Source organism: Oryzias latipes, chromosome 7 (genome assembly GCF_053564925.1).
Source record: "Oryzias latipes strain Hd-rR chromosome 7, Olatipes_Hd-rR_3.1".
In the NCBI taxonomy this organism is placed as follows: domain Eukaryota; kingdom Metazoa; phylum Chordata; class Actinopteri; order Beloniformes; family Adrianichthyidae; genus Oryzias; species Oryzias latipes.
Genome location: NC_136243.1, coordinates 14,010,424 through 14,033,739, shown reverse-complemented (window position 1 = coordinate 14,033,739; position 23,316 = coordinate 14,010,424). Strand labels below are relative to the sequence as shown.

General features: G+C 38.8%; 3 protein-coding genes across 6 annotated transcripts in view; 2 read left to right on the top strand and 1 right to left on the bottom strand.

The window, feature by feature from the left end:
• Positions 1-4,816, bottom strand: part of pan2 (poly(A) specific ribonuclease subunit PAN2) — a 12,734-nt gene extending 7,918 nt beyond the window's left edge. The window contains exons 1-7 of the mRNA XM_004070974.5: positions 4,532-4,816; positions 4,272-4,441; positions 4,006-4,126; positions 2,023-2,100; positions 1,667-1,937; positions 1,228-1,573; positions 112-208 (exon numbers count right to left, since the gene is read on the bottom strand). Coding sequence (XP_004071022.1) covers positions 112-208; positions 1,228-1,573; positions 1,667-1,937; positions 2,023-2,100; positions 4,006-4,126; positions 4,272-4,441; positions 4,532-4,816 — 1,368 coding nt within the window. The remainder of the gene's footprint in view (positions 1-111; positions 209-1,227; positions 1,574-1,666; positions 1,938-2,022; positions 2,101-4,005; positions 4,127-4,271; positions 4,442-4,531) is intronic.
• ormdl2 (ORMDL sphingolipid biosynthesis regulator 2) lies at positions 4,712-23,316 on the top strand. Of its 3 annotated transcripts, none has more exons than XM_078950265.1 (4): positions 4,712-4,853; positions 14,093-14,266; positions 15,868-16,019; positions 22,922-23,316. In XM_078950265.1, the coding sequence occupies exons 1-4, from the start codon at positions 4,815-4,817 to the stop codon at positions 23,055-23,057; spliced, it is 501 nt and encodes a 166-aa protein (XP_078806391.1). In that variant the 5' UTR covers positions 4,712-4,814; the 3' UTR covers positions 23,058-23,316. The 3 variants fall into 3 exon arrangements, with proteins under 3 accessions (XP_078806391.1, XP_004070922.1, XP_023812588.1); XM_004070874.4 differs by lacking the exon at positions 4,712-4,853 and adding an exon at positions 12,052-12,213; XM_023956820.2 differs by lacking the exon at positions 4,712-4,853 and adding an exon at positions 12,233-12,372.
• Positions 6,280-11,822, top strand: LOC144994062 (uncharacterized). 2 transcript variants are annotated; one of them, XR_013657443.1, is made up of 7 exons: positions 6,280-7,260; positions 7,498-7,599; positions 7,717-7,893; positions 7,976-10,680; positions 10,923-11,024; positions 11,157-11,330; positions 11,410-11,822. XR_013657443.1 is itself a non-coding variant. In XM_078950264.1 (4 exons), exons 1-4 carry the CDS (start codon positions 10,534-10,536, stop codon positions 11,578-11,580), a joined length of 594 nt encoding a protein of 197 aa, XP_078806390.1. In that variant the 5' UTR covers positions 10,412-10,533; the 3' UTR covers positions 11,581-11,822. The 2 variants fall into 2 exon arrangements, 1 of the variants encoding a protein (XP_078806390.1); XM_078950264.1 differs by lacking the exons at positions 6,280-7,260; positions 7,498-7,599; positions 7,717-7,893 and having other exon boundaries at positions 10,412-10,680.

Genomic DNA, 23,316 nt, shown 5'->3' with positions numbered 1-23,316 from the left:
AATATTGCCATTAAAAATTCATTTAGTAAAAAGATTACTCAAATGTCAAGATCAACTATGAAATAGACTTTTAAATGGATGATAAAAGGATGAGTTAAATGAAACTCCTGCCTGGTTCCGAAGACGTGTCCGAGGATTTGCTGCATAACCGATGAACCCGACGGTTTTCATAGTTCGCAGGATTTCCGGGTCCACAGGGGGAGCTCGCCTGTTGGAAAGACCAAGATTTTTTTAAGGAAAGTTTAAGTGAACACTGCAACAAAAATAAAGGCCCTCTGGCATCTAGTTGGAATTTTCACACGCCACCGTTTTCGGTGGAATACAAAGAGAAGGTGGTGCGGATGACTGTAGCTGAGCAAAACATTGGAAATGAGATCCTGGGACAGAATGTGGAACTCACTTCTGAAGAAAACACATCAAAACCCAGAAAAACAGTACTGTGTCGATGTGTTTTCTTCAACATCCTGTTCCAAACAACATCTTCATCCTCACTGCACCTAAAGACAATAACACTGAAATCCAACACGGACAAATCTGTGCATCAAGTCTCTATGCTGACCTCTAGCCCTCATCATGACACTTTTCCCAGCTCAACAAGAGTGATGAGCTTCCAGGCAACAATTAAAGGTTTTGAAAATATTCAGCAAAAAAAAAAAACGTAAGCATTTGCAGAACAGTGCAGTGATTGGTTTATGACAACACTCAGGTAGATAAAACAGAAATGAAGATTTGTCTTACATACCTTATTATTACTACTGGTGTAGTGTTTGAGTCAGGTATAGTTCAGTTTTTTAATCACAAAATACGCCTAATGAAGGACACATTTTATAACACAAATGTATAATCAATGACATGTGTGTTAAGTGGCAGTGAAAGCTACAATACTGAGTGGAGTGAATGGTAATGAGACAATAAATGTTATGAGTGAAACATTGTTTGGACTCTATTTCTTTCTTGAGTGCATCTAAAAAGCATCTAAACTGATTGAGTGGAAAGTTTCTTTCTTTTTTTCTGCTTTTTTCGCATTAAACAGAAAACAAAAAGAACATCAACGCTGCTGTCTGCGCTTTAGTTATTTCCCACTTCCCTTATATTTTCCTTGCACTGCAGTCTGTAGTTCCAGTTTAACGTATCTATCAACAGGTCATGAGTACATGCTTTCAAAAGAATATTCAAATTCAGCTTGGGGTTCAGGACAAGTATATGCTACCTTTCTGTCTGTGTTACCTGGGACGTGGTGCAGCCAGAGATGTGGGCCAGTCCGACAGTAGCGGCTCAGTGCTGGTCAGGGGTAACGGGATGAGGGAGAGGGGCAGTAGGTCGTGATTCCAGTCCAGCTGGGGCAGTGTGTCCACCAGGCAGGGCAGAGCAAACTCCGTCTCCCGAGAGTAGTCGTTGAAAGACACCTCTGGAACATCGGTCCATAGATGCACACAGCCCCCTGAATCCCCAAAGCCTAAGGCTTGTTTGCTGGACGATACGTCAAAACTCATGAGCAGCTGGCCGACAGTATTGACGTGAAATATATCCGCCACATTAGCAAGTCCAGTGGGCTCACAGAACTGACACTGACCTGCAGGACAAAGAAAGCAAACATGATCAGATCACCTAAAACTGGTTAAAAACTAAACATCTAAAGATCGTCATAAAATCTTAAGTGAAAGACCTGTCTGTGAGATGATCACAAGACGTGAAGTGTAAGTGGGGATAAAGCGCAGGAAAAGGGGATCCACGTGAACTTGAAGCGGAGTAACAGCCCGCATCATCCGAAGGTCGTAGACCATGAGGAAACGGTCGCAAGATAACCCGTTCAATCCACGGCTGGAGAACCCACATGCCGCCAGAAGGTTCCCGTGAACGTCAAAGTCTGACAGGCTTCCGGAGAACGCATCAAACTCGTGTTCCATCTTGAAAGTGCGAAGGTCACGAAGGGTTACCTGTTTCAACAGGGGTTCAACATGAGTGGGAAGTTAAAAAAAAAGGAAAAAGCCTTAGGAAGCAGATGTTTTGATACTTCCTTACTTTGCCAGAAGTGTGGCCGCAGAAGAAGAAACGATTGCTTTGCCGCATTATGGCCACTCCGGGTATGTCCACGGTGAACTGGAGAGTAAAAAAAAAAGACAGGGAAACACATTTTGACCTGAAAATATTTGACCCATTCTTGTAGAAAAGTAAGAAACCTTTGATGAAGAAAAATATGACACTGCAATTTCTATATTGTGGTAAAAAAAAACTCTCCAGAATACAGACATCGTCCATCCACTCTTTCTGTTTAGGGTCACTGGGTTGCTGGAGCCTATCCCAGCTACTGTTGGCCAAAAGCGGGATATACCCTGGACAGTTCCCCATGCCATCGTCTCATATTCACACCAAGGCACAGTTTAGAGTCACCAATCAGTCTAAGAAGCATGTTTTTGGACCGTGGGTGGAAGCTGGCCCAGAGAAAACCCAAACACACACAAGGAGAACGCCGTGCAAACTGTGCAGACACCTTTGGGTAAAATAAAATCCCTTTTGAGTATCAACATATTAACATATCACTGTCCAGAGCATTAAGGTCTGCATTAACACATTGACAGGAGGGAAAGCAGCATTTACTTAAGGAAAAAAATAAAATTCATGAGAATCTATTAAAGGATTGAAAAGTTATTTTCCAAACAACTTTGATTGCTTTATTTTACACCTAGAAAGATATTAAGAAGTTTGTTCATCGTCCAGCAGATTTTTAAACCACAAGACAAATAAACAAAGACAGCTATGAAAAACAAATATTACAGTAATTTTACAGGGCTACTGATGAAAGCGTAATTTTTGCGGCTTTCTTTTGCATCTCGCCTGCAGCTGGTCCAGAACTCTGCTGCACGCCTTTGAACGAGAACCAGGAAGAGGGAACACATTACACCGATCTTAAAATCTCTGCACTGGCTCCCTGTCAGCTTCAGGATTGATTTTGAGATTCTTTTAATAGTTTACAAGAGTGTTCATTGTCTTGGTCCTTCTTTTATATAAGATTTGCTTTTAACTTATGAACCTCCCAGAGCCCTTAGATCCTCAGGCGGGCTGCTAAAGATCCTAAGGTCAGGAAAAAAACCACAGCGAGGCCTCATTTAGAAACTACGGGCCTCGTCTGTGGATCAGCCTACCTGAGGATGTGAGGGCCTCATCCACTGTCAAGGTTTAATTCAGCTTTTAATTAGTCAGAAGCGCGGGGGAGACCTTCTCCAGGGCAGAAGGCGGATCCTCCTTAGGGGTTCACTTCCCCGTTCGGACCCTCAGATTCTCCAGAGCGGGTTAAGAAAGAGTCAATAGCATTTATTCTGGGGGAAACCTTCTTTAATTCTCGTTCTCCTTCCTCCTTTAACATACAACATGAATGCGCGCCCCCACTGCCCCCCTCATTCTCTACCTCGCTGCACGCGCTCTGTCCTGTCTCTTACACACACACACACACACACACACACACACGTGTGCAGCCCCAAACACATACACATCCCCTTTACACAACAGAGGATACAGACGATCCCGGCTCCAATGCCTTCTTAAAATGAGAAGATTGTAATTGTGCTGGCTCCTTTGTGAAAATAAATGTAACAATGCAAAAAGAGCTCCGCTGTTGATAACACTGTTGTTGAAATTCCATTGTTAACGTTAGCTACTTCTGCAAACAACAAGTGACGTCGTTCACCATTGAGAACTCTTCTGCGCATGCGGGTCACTTCTGGGTCATTTCACGGTCACACAGGAGATCACAAAGGTTCACATTTAATTGGAAATGTGAACAGCCTTGTAAAAAAAAATCTGATTTTTTCAAAAAATCGGAATTGAGCATTAAGCCCTGGAGTGTGAACGTAGCCTAAGTTTCTTAATATATGTCATCCATCTGATAAATGTCACAAGAAATTGTAAAAACAAATGACAAAAACACAATTTTCATCGGATTTGGTCTTTTAAGCAGGTCCTGTTGCATATAGCACTTAGGAACTAAAAAGAAAGTCTGTTACTCACCTTTTGAGTTTCTTGAACCGTATTCAAGTCAACTTCAGCAACATAGTTTTGCAGCCCACCCATGAGGAGCGTGTTGTTGCCGGTCATGAGGAGACTATGCATGTCCGCTCCCTCCTCCATTCTGAACACAAATGTTGTCTGCTCACTTAAATATGTACATAAAAATATCTTCTAATACATTATGACGCCAGGCTGTTTCCAGACTTACGTGCATAATAAATATTTTAGTTACCATGTTAATGTTACACATCCACACATCCACTTACGGATAATCAAACATAAACAGGCCGCCACGCGTGTAGCATTTGAGGTTGGATTTGGAAAGGAAGAGCACTCCTGTTTCCAAACTCTGTATGTGCCGGATGTCATCTGCAGCGTGCACTTGGAAAGATGAATAACGTCCCATTGTAGGCCCAAAGAACGATGTTACATGACCCTAAGAATACCAGAAAACAGTGGTAAATCAGTTCAGTTTTAGAGCCGAGTTCCTATAGAAACAATGTACACAGTTTGCATATGCGCTCACTCTGTGGTTTCCCATCCAGAGCATTTCTTCCTGGTTATCAAAATGTGTTGCAGTGACTGGGATGCCCACTTCTGACACAACACTGTGGAGCTCAGAGAAAATTCCCTCCATCATGTGCACAGGCTCGGGAACCGTCATGGTGAGGCCCTCCGCTTCCAGCTCCACACCCTGGAGTAAACTGGGGTTTAGGTGAGGGTCCATGGAAGGCTCCAGTCCCGCGTCAAGAGTCCCGTGAAGGTTTGGTGGGAATTCCCCCATCCCTGCATCGAGACCTTCAAAGTTCATGCTGGGGAAAAGCTACAGCAGCAACCTGCAAATGAAGGTCAGATTTACACATTGATCACGTCGTGCGTCAAATAAAGGCGAAATTCCCCACCGGGCGCTGCCTCCGAGAAAGCTCAACCGAACCTAATTCACAAAGAAATCTTTAGCTAAAACAAAAAGAGCTCAAATAAATCGTACTATATATGCATTTATCAAAAAGAATTAGGCGTTCGCGCCTAAACTCTTAATGTCACATCAGAATAATCTAGCTAAGGCTAGCTGTGAGTAACGGTTGGTTCATTTCGCTAAAAGTTAGCATTGTTGGTAAAAATAAATAAATAAAAAAATGCTTCCACCGTCCGTGTTTACACTAAATTCACACAACGCTAAGCAGATTTTGTCATATCTTTAAAAATGGACTCATTAAAAATTCGTGTTTAAAGTATTTTCTAACCTTTTGTTGGAATGTTTTGGCGCATAGGTGTCCATGCTCACCATTCACAACAACAACGCACAAGTATTTCCGGAGCAAACGGCGGTGAGTTCAAGAACGGCTGGGTTTCATGAGCTTCTGTTCTGGGTAAATGGCCCCACAGTGACGTTTGTCTTCTGTTTCGGGGCACAGTGCTTTTTTTATTGTGTTAAACAGTAATAATACTATTCTTTTAAACGCATACCACTTTGTTTAGTGAATCTGGTTAAGTAAATGGAGTGATCGAGGAATGAGTGATCCTCAGCAACGCAGTGACATTAAAACCACCACCTTTTCAAATATTTTATTGGAAATCCATGTTATAGGGCGTGTTAACCTAACCCAAATTTAAAACCATCTTCTGCTTCAATATCCATTTGTATTTTCGTTTGAATTTACTTTTGTTTTTTATTTTTTATTAAGAAGTGGATTACTGCCTCGTCTGTTGATTATTTCTTTCTATGTTGGACCCCCCCCCCCCCCCCCCCAAGTATTACACCAATGCAACTAAAACACATAAAGTGTCACGTTATTTTAAACAAGATTATTTTTACTCAGGTTATTGTTTTGCATGTTATTATCTTTCAATGGCATATTAACCATAAAGGTGTTGCATCTTCTATAAAAGTAGAGTAATAGTTACTGAATCTTCATAACTGAAGAACAGTGTAGAATCAGAAAAACAAAAACAACACTAAAGAAGTTTGCACTTAAACTGTTGAGTCTTTTTTACTTTGACTTATGTGCAAAAACAGTGTAATTATTGGTTAATTTCCACTTAAGTTCTAAAGGAATTCTTTCAAGGCTTCTTTCAGGTTTACAATAAAGTCCTTGATTGCAAAACATTCCTGATTCTACTTAAACGAGTAGGAGGAACAGTTACTTCTTCCGACTCATTGATAAAATACTAAACACAATTTATGAAAGACAAAGGAAGTATAATATTCCACTATTTGTATTGCTTCCTGTCTTTTTCACAGAGACATTTCATGGGAAAGATTTTGGTCATTTTCTCTGGTAGACAGGAGGGACAGGAGGATTCCCATGGCAAGTTTTTTTTCCAATTAATCAACTTGGCAAAACGTAAATGTTAATCTCACTTCCTGGGCACTGCCATTGTCATGAAGTGAAACTGAGCTAGTTCACACTTACCTGCACACCTGGACAATAATGAGAGGAAACTCCCACAATTCCCACCAATACTAAGATCATTTCAAACCAACAAAAGTGATGATAAAAAATATAAATATGTAATTCTACACGCATAGGCTACCGCATTTTTAATGTTTGTTTAATTATTGTAAGTTTTTGGTCAAATGTGTGGAGACTACTATTTCACTTTCAAACTCTTACGGTTTTTCTTATTGTTTGTTTTGTTTTACTTGTCAGTTTTATTGTGGATTTTATGTGTTTTTGTGTTGTTGGCAAAGCTACACTTTGCACGCTTCTTGGCAGACAACACTGGCATATTTTACAGCAATTTTCATTTCTGTGCAACGTTTCTGTTCAAAGAAATAATACATCCATAAATACCCGTGTGCGCGCGAGTGCACGCAGTAATAAAATGTGTCATTTTATGGTGTTATCGAGAGTGAATTACTTCTATTTTTCTCTTCATATTAATTTGTAAACAATTAGCCCATCTGAAGACATTGATCTATGGGCATTCCGACAGGCAGTACCCGGACACCCATTCAGAATTTTCCTGCATGACACACAAACTTAGTCAGCAAGTTTGTCCCCCCCCAAATAACACAGTATTTAAAGAGCTCTCTTAGATCCATCACTTCAGTCACTTTGATCACAAGTAATACATAAGTCAAATCAACAGAGGGGAAATTAACTGCTCAGCATGAATTTCAGAGCTCTGGTGCTTCTCTTTGGATTTCTGAACGCAGCTCTTTGCGCTCCTTACGGCGTGCAGGACGCGTGTGGGGACGTCCGCATCAGCTCCCTGGGACTCAACCACCTGGCAAAGAACGCTCTATTAGAGGTGAGGACCTTCGCTTTTTATAAAAAAAATATTTTTGTGCAAAACTACATTTACACATCTGGATCCAAATAAAATGGATTCTGAAAGCTAAAGCCGCTCTGGTCAAATGTACGGATATTTTCAATCTGAAAAAAACTAGATGGTTATTTAACTATTTTATCAATTAAACTATGAAATTATTATCCACAAATTTTGGTTACATTAAGAAGTTTGTTAATAGGTTGTGATGGTTTACAGGCTCGAAATGGATCAACTGACCAGGCCAGTTTTTCCGGCTTATTTGCTTTTGTTGAAGCTGAAGATATGTGTGATCCCCAGAGCCTCACGCAAAAGCCTATGGTAATCCAAACATTCACACGTTTTTTTAATTTTTATTATTTAATTTGTCAAAATTGTGAAGCACTCTTTGAAAGTGTTAATATAATTTTGAATAAAGTTTCTTTTTTGACATTTCAGCCTTGTGTTGGAAAGATATTCAAAACCCTGATCAGTTACAGCTCTGCAGTAAAGAGGATTTCTGGATTTCAAAGCTGCATGAAGTCTGCCAGAAAAGTGGGACAGGCTCTGGAGAAACTGCAGACAGACATGAGAAAGTGTGTGGAGTCGCTTACCAGCCTGAGTCACCTTCACCTGGTAAGTTCAGTCATCTTGTACCATCTTGAGGCTGGATGACAGACATTTACAAGAGCTTATATGTCATTTCAAATCCCAACAGAACTCAGTCAGCAGTGAAGAAGACACTTGGCCCACTGAGCATTGGTATGAGCCTTTTCTGTGCAGCTACACTTTGGACAGACTCTTCTCCTTCTCCATTCTCAATGCTCGAGTATTTGCTGCTGGAGATCCAGCTCAACACACAGCCAGCTCAGCACAGAAATGCATGTAGAGCATCTTTTGTCATTGATAGATGATGTGCAATGGCTCACTGTAAGATCACACTGATCAGAAATGTAACACTGTACTTAAAGCTGAAAATGAGTGGGAGAGTGTTTCCACTCCCAACCCTGCATTATGCATGGAAATTGTATTTCCAATGGAACTGCTGTTTATTTATTAAGATAATATTTATTTATGTATTAAGTATAATAATATTTCTTTGTATGTTTTAGAATAACATTTATTCTGAATTATTTGTTATTTATGGTGAAGATTGATGTTTTCCCTAAATCTTTTTTCCCAAAGAAAATATGCTAATACTTTCTTGTCAAATAAAATATTTTTAAATCCTGCTTAGAGAAACTTTCTATAGAAGTCTTTTTGAACACAAGCTGACTCAAAAAGGAAGCTGTGCTTTCCTGAAACAATCCTTGCTACTCTTTCAGATCCAGAACTTCCTGCTAGTTTCCCAATTGGGCAGAAATGTTTTTCTGTGCACTCTATGTAATGTTGATCTGTGATTCAATGAAGAAAAAGAGGAAAGAGTCACGTTTTAAGAGGAAGTTGCTGTGATCAGATGTGAAGATTCCCTTCCTGGCTGATGCCCATAATCACTATAAGATTTTAAAAAAATAATATGAATCATGAAGTTTGCTTATCAGGTTCCTAATGATTATTTCTCACTATCTTAATCAAAAATAGACAAAGTTACCTAAAAAAAATAATTTATGAACCACATTTTTTAACGCCTAATGTGAGGGATTAAAAATATCAAAATCCAAGATCACTTAAGATAAAACAGAAAACAGCAGCATTGCATGTATAGAACATGTAGAAAATTTAAAAAGGTCCAGTGACCTTTTATTGTTAGATTAATTTTTGTCCAGGAAAAACAACGTCCCAAAGGGTGAATGAGAAAATGTATTTGATTAACATCCAAAATAATGTTTTTTTTTTTTTTTTTAATTCTTTGTGCTCTTTTGGTCTGACTCCAAAACGTCATTCCGATTATTCCCTATATTCTAACATCACAAACAACAGATCAGAGTAAACAACTAGTACTATAAAAGTGAAAGTAGAAATTCAAAAAAGCAAAAGATGTTTATAAAAAATTAGATGATAAATTAACATAATAAATTAGGAAATGTAGGACTTTTGTTCATGGTTTTAATATACTTTAAATTTATGCACAGACAAAAAGCAACCCCAAATAGTAAAACAAATTTTATATTTTGAAGAAACAGAAGAATAGGTTTATGAGAGCAATTACATAAAACAAAACAAGCAAAAACAAAAAAAGAGGACTAACTTGAATGTAGCACCAGGCGTGGACTGACCCAACTGTTGTACAGTTTGGAACAAAGGCAGACTTTCACCTTTCAGTCCCACTGAAATATCATCTCTGTTGATTAGACTTTCACAATATAAAAATAACGTGTGCAGTGGTTCAATAGAATGATTTATACAAAAATATTTTCAGAAGTTTTTTACTGACTGAAAACAATTGATTGAATGGTTCTTGAATGTGAGGCAAGTGACATGTCATGGCTAAGGATCAAGAGCTTATAAATCCATTGTTATTATGGTACATTTTGGATACACAATATATGAAGGCAACAACAATTAAATCGAAATTACCAGTTGTTTTATGCCACAGTACAAAGTAAATAAGGAGAAAAGGGTAAAGAAAGTTGAAGTTTTAGATCCTTGCCTTCGAACTTGAAGGTAACTCATCTCCAGATCTGCCTCTGAGTTGAGTGTTACTAAGATCTACTCATTATGCACATTATAAGTTTCCTCTTATAGTTTCATCAAAGTCTTAAACTTTCAGTGTCAGGCTCTGTTTGTGTATGAAAAAATAATTACTTTCATTGTAACATCAATGAATTAGGATGATTAAGTTTTCACCTTTTTTTTTTTCAAATTATTTGCATTTTTTTTGCGTAAACAGTTTTTAAACTCAATGATATTTTTATGACAGTCTAAGTCTAGATGTGAAATATGAACTATAAATATTGCGTATATATGCTCAAATACATTTAACACAAAATTAAAGTTGGTCTCTAAAAACAAAAGGGAAAAAATGTTTATCAGAAAGTAAAATTACTTATTAGATATAACCTAAAGCACGAATAAAATAGCATGAAGTAAATCCAAATGTGTCATTGTACTTTACAGTGAAAAGGGACAGGAGGTTGACTTCCCCCCCACCCCCGTTTTCCCCTCTCTTGCCAAGTGGGCATTCCGCCTCCGCGCGTCACTGCTATATAACACAGTTCTGCTCTCATCACATCCACGTTCAGCCGGCACGAGCGCACAGGAGGAGGCAGGGAAAAACAGCTCACTTCAGTGCCTTTGAAAAACAAAACAAAAAGACAGTCAAAGCAGTGCAACGGGATGGATTTCTGCCACACAACGGTCGTGATTCTCTTGGCGGTTTTGACCGCATCATCTGGCGCACCGTTCGGTGCGCATGACGCGTGTGAGGTCGTACGGGACAGCTCTCTGGTCCTCAGCTACATAGCAAAGAACGCATCAGAAGAGGTGAGCGCTTCATCTTTCTGCAAGTTCAGATATGTTTACATTGCAGATGATAACGTCACTAGTGTTTAGATTTTGGGTATTTTTAATTCTTGTCATCATAACATTTTGTCTCAAATAACGTCTAAAATGTATTGACGCTGGAATGATATTATATACATGTTTGATGGGAATGTCATCATTTACTTCGCTTAGTACTACAATAACTTGACCCATAATGCAATGTATTGACAATTTGTTTGCAGGTGAAAAAAGGATCAACAGATCAGGCCAACTTCTCCAGCAAGCTTGCTTTCATGCAGGCAAGTGACATGTGTGATCCTGACAGTCTCAGACACAAATCTATGGTAAGACAAACTATAATATTCGAGGTAGTCATATTACTTTATGTTAAATATTGTAATTGTACACCAAAACTTTATTCTAAAACCATCTGTGATTAATATACTCATGTTTTAATGTCTTTGTTTATATTTCAGCCTTGTGTTGGAAAGATATTCAAAACCTTGAAAAGTTACAGCTCTGCAGTAAAGAGGATTTCTGGATTTCAAAGCTGCATGAAGCCTGCCAGAAAAGTGGAGCATGCTCTGGAGAAACTGCAGACAGACATGAGGAAGTGTGTGAAGACCCTTGGAGGACTGAGGGATTCTCTGGTAAGTCCAGTCATCTTGTGCCATTTCAAGATTGGATGACAGACATTCACAGCAGCTAATCCCAACCGTGTTTCTACAGAACTTGGTCAACAGTGAAGAAGACACTCAGCCCATTGAGCACTGGAAGGAGCCTCTTCTGTGCAGCTACACTTTGGACAGACTCTTTTCCTTCTCTGTTTTCACTGCTCGAGTATTTGCTGCTGGAGATCCCGCTCAACACACAGCCAGCTCAGCACAGAAATGCATGTAGAGCATCTTTTGTCATTGAAAGATGATGTGCAATGGCTCACTGTAAGATCACACTGATCAGAAATGTAACACTGTACTTAAAGCTGAAAATGAGTGGGAGAGTGTTTCCACTCCCAACCCTGCATTATGCATGGAAATTGTATTTCCAATGGAACTGCTGTATATTTATTAAGACAATATTTATTGTATTTATTTTGTATTTATATAAATGAAATGGGAAATAAATGTTTTGGATAAAAGTGATCATTATTTTACTTTGTTGGATAGCAGAAACATTTTTATTCTAAACTTCATCGCTGTTTTTAGGGGAGCATTAACTTTGTAGATTTAGTTGTAATTAAAGATTTTTCTAAGGTAAAACTATGGTAAAAGTATCATGATACCACAAAAGTAACCGTCTCGCGCACAAATCGGTTTTAAAATTAAATCAGATTTTAAATCTATTAAATCTGGAGGTTCAGGTGACGCATGCGCAGAGCCGTCGCCACATTGGAAGGGTCTACTCGTGCTGGGGTAGCCTCTTAACTTACTGCAGTCAACATAGAATTACAACCATGCCCGTTGTTTGTATAGCCTTTAGAAGCAACAATTAGTGCTATATTGAGAGCAGAACACGTGGAATTACTGTTCACAAGTAAGTTCTAACAATATTTTTGTTATGAGACTATAAGGTGCTAAACTTTTGCACCAAGGAGGAACAAACCAATCCCATTCATACGGGGGCGGGGTTTAAACATACAAACAACCAAAAAAAAAAAAGGAATTTCCTGGTGAGCTACCGCAACACAGGAAGGTAAAGTTTGTCCCAGATAAAATATTTTTGTTTAGCACTCTGAAAATGTTTGGAGCTGTTCTACACAAATACAGTTTAACAGGCGGTTTTAAACCACACTGGCAGAAACGACGTCTGTCAATGATAGTTAATTTCGATATAACTTTTGTTAGCCTGACAACCAGATGCTAGCAAGCTGACGAACGTCGTTTAAAAAGCTCACTTTTTGCAATAGCAATGAAAGTGATTCGAGAACTGAGTAACTATGAACCGTGAGACTTTTTTATAAGATATAATTGATATAGTTTATGGGATATATATATATATATATATATATATATATATATATATATATATATATATATATATATATATATATATTTAACTCGAGCAGTAAACAAATGAAGCTAGAGCTAAACTTGTTAGCCGAGAGATGTTGGGTAGTTATGTCTGAAACTGGAGCAGCGTGTTTTCGCACACGGCGCACATCGAGCGGGCGGAGATGTTTCTCATTCTACTTTTAATTGATGTAAACGATCAATACTAGATATTTTTTAATGTGTGATTTAGTGAAACAGTTGACAAGTTTTAATCAACTTCATTGATTCCGCCGTGGGGAAATTCAATCATTACAGCAGCTCTGGGGATCAGGCATCCGCCGGTGTAAAGCAAAAAAGAAATTCAAGGTGAAGGAACAATAAAATAATATAATACAACTCGTCACAATCTCTCATCATAAAGAAACACTGTAAATGCAGAAAAAAAAACCCACCATATTCAGAAGGAGCTGTACTGAAACAGTACTTCCCTACTTACTGTAATTTTTTGTTATAGTTTGTATAGTTAGGGGCTTTAAAAAAAGTTTACATTGATTGGTTTTACTGACATTTGCGCATCCTAATAACTTGTAATATTATCAAAAAGTATATTTCTGCAAATCAGTTTAACTTGCGTCAATTAGTTGCACTTCAAGTTGTATTTCAAGTGTGTATTTCTTCAATAGGGATTATGAAGTACAGTTGTTACACAGATAAAATTCGCCAACTCTGAAAAAAATAATGGATTACTAAAAAGTATGAACTTTTGCAGCATTTACAGCAGCAGTGTGGTGTGAAGGTGATTAGACTGCGTTTAAAAAAGCCCAGGTTACTCTGGTAGCAGCCTTTAACTCCTCGGCATTCTTGGTTAGTCCATGTCGTTGCAGTACCACAGCGATTTTCCCGGGGGTTTTATCCAGTTGTCTTTATGGTTTGTAATTGGGGCTTTTGGCAGCATAGTTAATGTAACCAGATTTCAGTTCGAAATGCAAAGTTTATTGCAATTTGAACAAAAGATGTTTTGGAATCACAGTGCTGCAATTATATTAACTCTATTTGAGAGGCTTTAATAAATGATTAATATTCTTTACTTTATGGTCTGAGGTTGTCCACATTTACCTCTGTGAACAGGGTCTTCATTAAGACTAACCCACTCCCAACGTGCGTAACCCCTTGTGCTATCCTAGGCACTTTAACATTGGGAGTTGGGTCATCTAGACCCACTAGACAGTGCGCTGAACCTTTTTTCTTCAATGATTTGTGATCTTCACTGGTGTCCATGGATTACATGAAATCTTTCCACCTTTGTCATGGTAGGGAGAACACGTCAATGTGAGGGTGGGGTCATCTAAAATAGCACAAGGGTTAATCTAATCTGTTAGTAGCTGTCAGAGTGTAAACTGTATTTGTTCTTCCTCCTACAGATGAATGTTGGCGTAGCTCACAGTGAGGTGAACCCCAACACCAGGGTGATGAACAGCAGAGGGATATGGCTCACCTATCTCCTATTGACTGTCGTGTTGCACGTCGTTCTACTCAGCATTCCTTTCCTCACAGTGCCGCTTGTCTGGACCCTCACAAATGTCATCCACAACTTGGTCAGTCCAAATTGTTCAATGTTAATTTTTTACAGTCAAAAAAGTAAAACGTTACCACAATCACATCCTGCACAAATCTTAGTCTACCTACTCTGAAGCATTTTTTATTTAATTGCAGAGGAAAAAAATGAAGCTGCTCTCTTTATTAATGTTTATTCATCCATTATTTATGTTCTTATTTTTGCTTGTTGTAAACTGAGGCTGAAAACCTTCCCAACAAGTTAGAATCTTTAGAAATATTCAATTAATTAAAAAAAATACTTGTGTAATCACACGCTATCAATACAATTCCTTCAGACATCTGATCAGAAAGATACACGTGTTCAGATGAAGTACATTAAGCTCAGAATGTAGTAGCTACGGAAAAAACCTGTTTTGTGATTCCTGGTATGTTGAGTGTATTTTGATTGATAATCAATTATTTATTTATTTTAGCTTTAGGTTTTTTTGTTTTGCCTGAAAAGCAGCTTTTCTTCTAGGATTTCAATTCTGCTAAATCAGATTTCCATTATTTTTAAAAGTTTGGATTTGCTACTACAGTGGTAGAATGATTTCTTGGCTTAAATTGTCAACTTTGATTTCAGTCTATTCAGTAAATCAGCTCAATTTTAACAGTTTTCTACCATTTTGGGATATGATCGGGAGGTTTGCTAGTTTTTAATTGTATTTAAAAACGCCTTGCACCTTACCGCCATTAAGAATCAGTTGGCATTTTTGTCAAGTTGCAAAAAAATAAAAGTCCCACTCCAATCATCTTATGATCTATTTTGAAAGTGTCCCCAGTGGTCTTTTAATTACAATAGCGACATTTTAGTCAAAATTTAAAAAAAAGAAAACCTGTGTCATTTTCTTGTTCATTAAAAAATTCTCCTCTAAGTTGTGGGTGGAACTGTTGGTGCGGGCTAAGCCTGTCCCCGTTTCCCATAATCCATCTATTTACACTGCTCTCGCTAGCTTACAGCCCTCAAAACCCCAACTTAACATTAGTGGTGCAACAAAATGATGAACAAAATTATAGCAGTCCAACCGTACAGTTTTGATCCGGAATCCAGCTCAGACGAGGAAAACAAAGACAAACATGGATCTATTTTCTCTGCAAGTGGATGCATCAGAATGAAGCAGAGCAAGGTCATCAGGACAGTTTTTTAATTCGAAGACACCTTAAACTTAAAAACTAAGCAGAAAAAAAAACTGGTTATTTATACTTTTTAATTAATGACCCCTAATTTAACAGGCTATTTATGATAACTAATCCTTTTTTTGTTATAGTAGAACAGGACATAGTTCATGAAATCTGCTGCTGCAGTTTACTTAAACTTGGCTGAGAAATGTGGTTTTCTTTACTTTGGTCTATTTACTAAAGCCTTTTGATTAATTTTTTGTGTTTGATATGATGTTCATCTATCATACTTGATTATCCTCACCACTACCACAGGGGATTTTTACCCTATTTTCAAATATCAATGCATTTTCACTATATCCAAAAAAAAACCCTTACAATTAGTTTGTTTCTAGAGAATGGCTTTTATAATGAATAACAAGGTTGAAAGCTGAGCTGCCTCCACATTTTAAAATTGCTGCACATCTTCACTTCTCTGCAGGCGATGTACCTGTTTCTACACACAGTGAAGGGGACCCCCTTCGAAACCCCAGACCAGGGCAAAGCTCGGCTCCTCACACACTGGGAACAGATGGACAACGGCATCCAGTTCACTTCTTCTCGCAAATTCCTCACCATTTCACCCATTGTACTGTAAGCACAAATTTTCCTCACGTTGAAAAGTTTTCTGCATAACTGGCAGGGGGTTTTACTTTCAGTATGTGGACCAGATTTGCATTCTGTCGAGGGGGTGTAGATTGTTGATAGGGAGGGATTTATCTCTACAGCACAAAGAAGCAACATATTCTGCACACGAGTCAGGCGGCAGACACAGACACGCAACATGCAGTTCAGGACAGACACGGCGGGGAAGTTCCTGGAATTAAAACAGTTTTTTAATTTATGTTCACGGTTGCACTTAACCCCAGCGAACAGTTCCCAGCAGGATAAACAGAAAAGTCCCTTATGTACCTAGTCAATGACACAGTCAACTGTCCCAAAGGTCCTTTTTCTGCATCTCAAGTTCAAAAATACCTTAGGTTTCCTATGTGCTGCAAAGACAGCATTTATCTGTCAAACAGAGTGTTGTCTTTGTTCGCATTGAAGAGCCATATTTTGAAGGAAAAAAAAAGGTGCATTATCCTTAATTCCTCAGTGTTTCGTGTGTTTGGCCAAATAAATCATGTACTGCACAGTGGTGTACACTACTGTGGTCCCTCGTTACATTCTAAAAATAACTTCTAACAAATGTTGGATTATAAACGTTTGAAGGCTGTAAAATCCATTTTTCACACTTTTCTCTCTGGTTTAAACTCTCAAAGTTTATATCCTCATGGAAAAATAAGTCCAATGTTATAGAATGAAAACCAAGATCTGTTCACGATTGAGGATTTGTGTAAATGTGGCAAAATGAACACATTCTGTACCGGAGACATGGCACAGAGGAGATTGATAAGGTCTGCAGCACAGAATACATTGTGCTGTACCAAAAAAAGAAGAACATAACGCTGAAAAAATATGCGAGATCATGAAAGGTGAACCGTGATACATTGAGGGAACATTGTATTTGTTATCCAAAACGCAGTCAAAATGCAGAGACAGTGTCTAAAATCTCAACAGACCCTTTTGGCCTCCTAAGAATAAATGTAAGTAGCAGCACTTTTGGATTTTTACCTGTAGAGGTTCTGATTCTTTGGCAGTCTGCCGAATTATTTCAATTCAACTAAATACAAATTTGTCAATCCAAAGGGGAATTACAATGAGTGGTAACTCATTTTCTATTCTTGCGAGAGTCTTTGTTAGTTGTTTGAGCTGTGGGTAGGAAGGACATCCTTTAGGGGTCGGGGGTAATTGCAGGTTTGAAGAAAGCTTTGGCTGAAGATACTGCTCTAGAGTTGTTGTTATGAAGAGCAAGCTCCATGTTCAAAGTAATGGTTTTCGTCCTCCTTTTGATCATCAATTTTAGAGGTTCCAGAGCAGAATCTCAGTTTGTTCAGCCTCTTGCTAGGAATGATGCTGCTACCTACTGCCCACTTTTCACAGCAGACCTATAGAAGATATGTACTGTCCTGCTGTAATTACTGAAGGACTTCAGTTTCCTCAAGAAGGACGATGTACTTTGTCTCTTCTCTAAAATAGTTTCAGTTATGTTTTAGTTTAGTCTATTAAACCCCACCCCCCTGATGAAAATCATGTTTGTAAAAAATGTTCTTATGGCATTTTTCTGATGGAGGGCATATATTAAGAACATTAAGCTTAAAATTGCATTTCTGAGTATTTTTTTGTTCAAATCGTTGTGAATCAGGAGCAGACAAGATAAAATAATTTGAAAAAAAAAGAAAGCATTTTTGTGACATAAGCATGCCAAAAGCTCATTGCTCCGCCCCCCCATGCGCGCTCACGCTCAGGTGTGCATGAGGAATTGAAAGATGATGAAGAGTTAACACCTATGTGCTGTAGCAAGTTGTAGTGCCAAGAAGAGATATTTAGATGTCAGCATCTGCCTCAAAACTGGATGATATCGCTCGCCATTTTTGTTGCACCTGTAATGTTAGGTCGAGGGTGGGAGGGGCTGTAAGCTAGCTGTGTAAACCAGGAGGGGTCTCAAACTCACGGTCCGCGGGCTGTGTGCGGCCCCCAAGATAATATATTGCGGCCCCCGCCTTAATATGAAAGTTTAATGTTAATGCGTCCCGCCAGTTTGTATGAACGACACTTTGTGTTTGTGCGGAGAGCTGACAAACTAACCAATCACAGTGGGGTATATGACTCTTGGGGGCGTGACATTGACCGGGCTTGAAAGCAGGAGAACATTTAAAGCAGGAAACCTGACAGCCCCCTCCCCAGAACACATTTAGGAGTTCCTTACTTTCCTTTTTAGAACGTATTTATTCGCATGTAATTTTCTAAATACATACAGTCCATGCTGAACTTTTTTCTGGGTCGCACGGATCCAGGGGAGGGTTAAGGTTATGGTTACGGTTAGGCGCGCGGTGGCGTATCAACCCCAACCAAACTGTTCTCGTGCGCAGCTGTTTACTGCAGCACACCTCTCCCACGGGTGATGGGTCACTGCGGAGAATAAATGTCCCACACCTACATGCGTGACAGCTAATGGGGCTTTAACATTAAACACGTGCGAGCAACAGCATGTAGTGACACACTAAAAAATACGTGTGGGAAATGCATTGATAGATGTGTTTGAGAGGAACCAGCGCCTCGCCTGAAGTCAAAGCTGCAGCGAGACTGAAGGAGATCAGGAACTTGTTGTCCTTAACATTCAATTTAGTTTTAGTATGCCTCTCCTCAGTATGATCTGTGTTATTATATCTTTTATAATTATTTTAATGTTTGTGATGTATGTACCGGTAGCCTCTAATCAATAGATATTAGAAATTATTTTAATTGATCACTAACTACAAAAACCATCAGGACACATTTCCCATAATGCAATGTTTCACAAAATATCACCCTTTCTGGTGATATTTTGTGATGATTGACAGGTGATGTTAGAGCATAAACAAAAACACATGTCACACACCAGGTGATCTGCGCAGCGTCGCGTCCACCTGGGTGATCTCAAACACGCTTATTGTGCATCTTGGTTGCACCTATTTGGTGTTGCCAACATGAATTTCCATCCGTTTTTGAGCCTTTCTTTGATCTCAGATATCAGTAATGATTGTTCTGATCTCCACTGAACAGCACCCATTCTATTAACCACAGTTCGAATTCTAATATGAAAATATAGGAGTGGGTGACCGGCTGCTCTTCAATTAAATTTGCAAAAAGTCATAAGAAAGAAAATCCAAAAATGGTTACTGAATTTTGTTTCTCCTTTACTGATTTGTGGTTTAAAGAGTAAACTTTAAAAAAACATTCAACCGAGACTCAAAATTGGGAGCACATACTCTCTTATCATCCTTAAATTTCAATAAGTCCAAGTACAGTCCAGATTTACTGACGATCATCTTTAAGCCACACTGAGGGTCTGCAGAACTTTAATGCAGTTATCATCACATATCCACTAGTAATAATAATTATTATTCATTGAGTTTGTAACACCCTTCAGATTCGATCTCTGAACCTCATAGTGCTCAAGTTTAAAAGAAAATTAAAAATATTAAAAGCTTTTTGAAATCAAAATGTGTTTAGTTAGTCCTCTGTACTTAGTTACTTCTCTATCTCTGATACAGCCAAAATCCTCCCAGTATTTCTGCTGATGAGATTGTTGTAAAATTCTGAGGTGTTCATGGGGGAAAATAAATGAGAAAATAGTTTTAGTGTCACTGGGCTGCTGATGACCTGATCAGACTCCATCCTTCAGTCTGACAAACTGTGGTCTGTTTGAAAGGTTGTTTCTAACCCAGGTGGTGATGGAGGTGTCTGTGTGTGTCATTTGGAGTTTATTACACACTAAATGCAGTGGAGTCATCAAAGGACACGAAGCTCACTGTGCTACTGCTTTTGTTAGGATGACGGTGAGTCTGTTTCAGCAGATGGCATCTTCAGCCTTAGCTTTATGGCAATCAGGAAACTGCATGACGTGGGATGTTTAGGGCAACAGTTCTGTGGTTGTTGTTAGGGTCAGAGATGAGATTTCTTAGGACAGTGTTTTTTGACCAGTGTGCTGTGAGAGAAGGTCAGATGTGCTGCGGGAAATTATTCGTTTTCACTGGTCTAAAAACATTTACCATCATCAGAATGTCGGCTTTGTGTTCATCAAAAAAGGCGCACTGAGTAGTTTGCTGACAGCTTTGTGGAGCTCTTCAAAAAAACACCGGACCTCTCAGCATCCTCTGTGTCTTTCACTAGGAGGGCGAGAAAAACTTTTGACAGTAGCTCCTCCCACACGCGACGGGTATGCAAACACACTTTTGGACAAGCGTCAAGCAGCGGCTTTAACGCAGGTTAAAACTACAGCAGAGAATGCGAACTTAATGCGAGAATTGTGTTTGATGTGAACGGACAAGTGACTTAAATGAAACACACGGGACGCGGCACACGTCTGTGGAGAACCGGGGCTAATGATCAGATTGCAGATCATCCGTGCCCCCCTAGTAGCTTCCCACTGGATCCGGTCTCAGAGCCTGCTTTACACTTCAACTCCCATGATGCATTGGGATAATGTGACAGCGTCTCTTCCTGCACTGTCACGAAGACAACAGATGCAAACATCTGTTCTAACAGTTGTCAAGTCTTCCTGATGAAATCAGGAATACAGTTTATTTCTCCTTCAATTTTGTGTTGGAGAACCAAAGAATTAAAGTCAGACTCCAGTGTTTGGTCCAAGTCCTCTTTATAAAAGAAAGAAGTGGTTTCTAAAAATGTCTGGATTGAAGAACAAATTCGGTTTCAGACTTAATTCACTTTTGAAAAACTTGAAGATAATATAAGTAAGAAAGTAAAATAAATTACATTACAGTGAAGTGACCAACTGACCAATTTAACTAAAAGGAAACCTTAATTCAGCTAAAAATAAATACACTTTTTGTTAAAGTTACATTTTTGATTTAGACAAAAGGAAAAGGATTACAACTTTTTGTTTAGTTACAATTAAACTTACAAACATGAATAAAATGTTGGCCTTTTTTGTCTAAAATTCATCAAACATGCTGTGATTAAATATGTATTTTTAAATTGCTCTTGCACAAATTATATATATTTTTAAGAAATGACTGTTTGGAACGAATATAATTTTTTTTTTGTTTTTTGTAAAGTTTACATGAAATTGCTTTTTAATAAACTGGAGGGAAAAACAACTACCTGAACAAACTTTCAACTCATTTAGTTGAAAAATTATAATTGCTAATCATCACAACTTTTAGGAAAAACCGCTTCAACTTAAAATGTTTGTGCCTCTATTATTTCAAAAAGTGCTTGTGAGATCGTGGCGGGCCAGTACATCAATACAGACTTTAGAGTTTTACTTTTTATATTTTTAATCAACATTTTTTAGCCAAAAACGGTTGAAAAACACTGTTAGGAGTTGGGAATGATGCAGGATGCCTTCCAAAGCACTGGAGTCTGTTCTATGGCAGGCTAAGGTTGCAGAGGTGCAGCAGATGCCCACATCGCTGGTCTGCCTTCAGGACTCTGGCTCTAACACCATCTGGACCTGTAGTTTCATTCCTCTTCTCTTGACTATTACACACAAACAGGCTGAAGGAGGAGATGGAGACATCAGCACCTTCTTGATGCTATTGGAGAGAATGTGAGATGATGACTTAGGGCTGAAGGTGGGAAGATGAGACAGTTGAGGTGTGACAGGGAAGCTGTGGGTCAAGAGAGCAGGAGGCTCAGGCCCATTTTAAGGAACCAAGATGTAATGATGTCAAAGTAAAAGTTTGGTCATCCCTTTATGTGAGAAAATGTTCACAAGGCCCATTTGCAGACAATGTCCTGTTTGTTTATCTGCAATGAAATTTCCAAGGAAAGCATTCAATAGGGTCATAAAACAATTCCACTTGGTTGAGTCACCTCTAGCTTGTAGGCAGCTTCTCTTGGAAAAGTTCACCACAAATCCAACTTCTCTCCGTTTGAAGATAAGGGCTCTCATTGTGGTTCTTTGGTGTTCCAAAAACTTTGAAATTGCTTTGTAAACTTTTCCACACTGATGCTTGTCAGCGACTTTTTTTTCCACAGCATATGTTCCTTCAATGATTCTTTAGTGGACTTTTCCTCTTTGGTCTCAATTCTAAGCAGTACAGCAGATCTCAGTGTTCAAACCTTTGTGACTCAAATGTCCAAACACATTTCGATTAAACACATTGACTGTATGTGAGAACTGGACTGAGTGACCAGTGCCGCCCCCCCACCCCCCCCCACACCCCCACACACACACACATTCCAAACAGGAAGTACCTGCTGGCTCCAAGAAGCCAAAATCCCACAGACGTCTATAAAGAAGTAAAAGCTAGCCTATTACTCCGTCATTCTATTTGTCAGAGTAACCATTCTTGATCTGATACATTTTTTCACACGTTCTTGCTAATTCAAATTTTTTAATATGCATTTCTTCTGTCGTTTTTCTGTAATTTAAGTTATATACTGACCAATCAGATGCCTCAAAGGTATGTAGTCTCAGGTCCAACATTGGAAACGTTTGACAGATTCTCCAGAGTCCGCTTTCAAGTAGTAGGTGTGTGGATTTCCAACACTTAGACCAATTACTGCTTACTGATGTTGTCTGGCTCCAGCATGGCAGAATACGTATCTAGAAAAAGCTGCGACTTAATTGACTTTCATTTGGTTGGAGCCGGCAGTAAACCATTTTCTATGGGTGACGTCACAGTCACTCAGTCCAGTCCATCTTTTACTGTCAATGATTGATGAACTCACTGAACTTAATATTTCATGATTAGGAGTTTACCTTCTCACAGGGACACCTGGGTTTGAGCAGCTTTGTAACCTTAATGTATTATTTGGGAACAATTATGCAAAAAAAAAGTTTTTAATTCTCATTTTTATCGCCAGTATTTTTAAACCTACAGTTTTGTGTCCTTTTTTGTCTAAATGAGCATCTAATTCTATTCTGTTGTTCTCTTTCCTTACAGGTATATTCTCACAAGTTTCTACACAAAATACGATCCTACGCATTTTTTCATCAACACCTGCTCCCTTCTCAGCGTTCTCCTCCCCAAGCTCCCACAATTCCATGGTGTTCGGGTATTTGGCATCAACAAATACTGACAGAAAGGAAACCTGGATTCCAACACTGGACTTTTACATTTCTGTTGCCTTTTGAACTGTCTTCAGTTTGGGAGATGAGAGGAAAGAAGAAAGTGCACAGCTGTGCTTCCATGAAAATGTGTTTATTTATGTCTGACATTCCTGTTGTTAAATCCAGATGAGGCTTGTGTTTGGTTGCTGCCCAAAAAGTGAATGTTTTGTAGCAGGTCCTTCTGGTTGCATGCAGCATGTACACTCCTTGAATAAACCCTTATTTTAA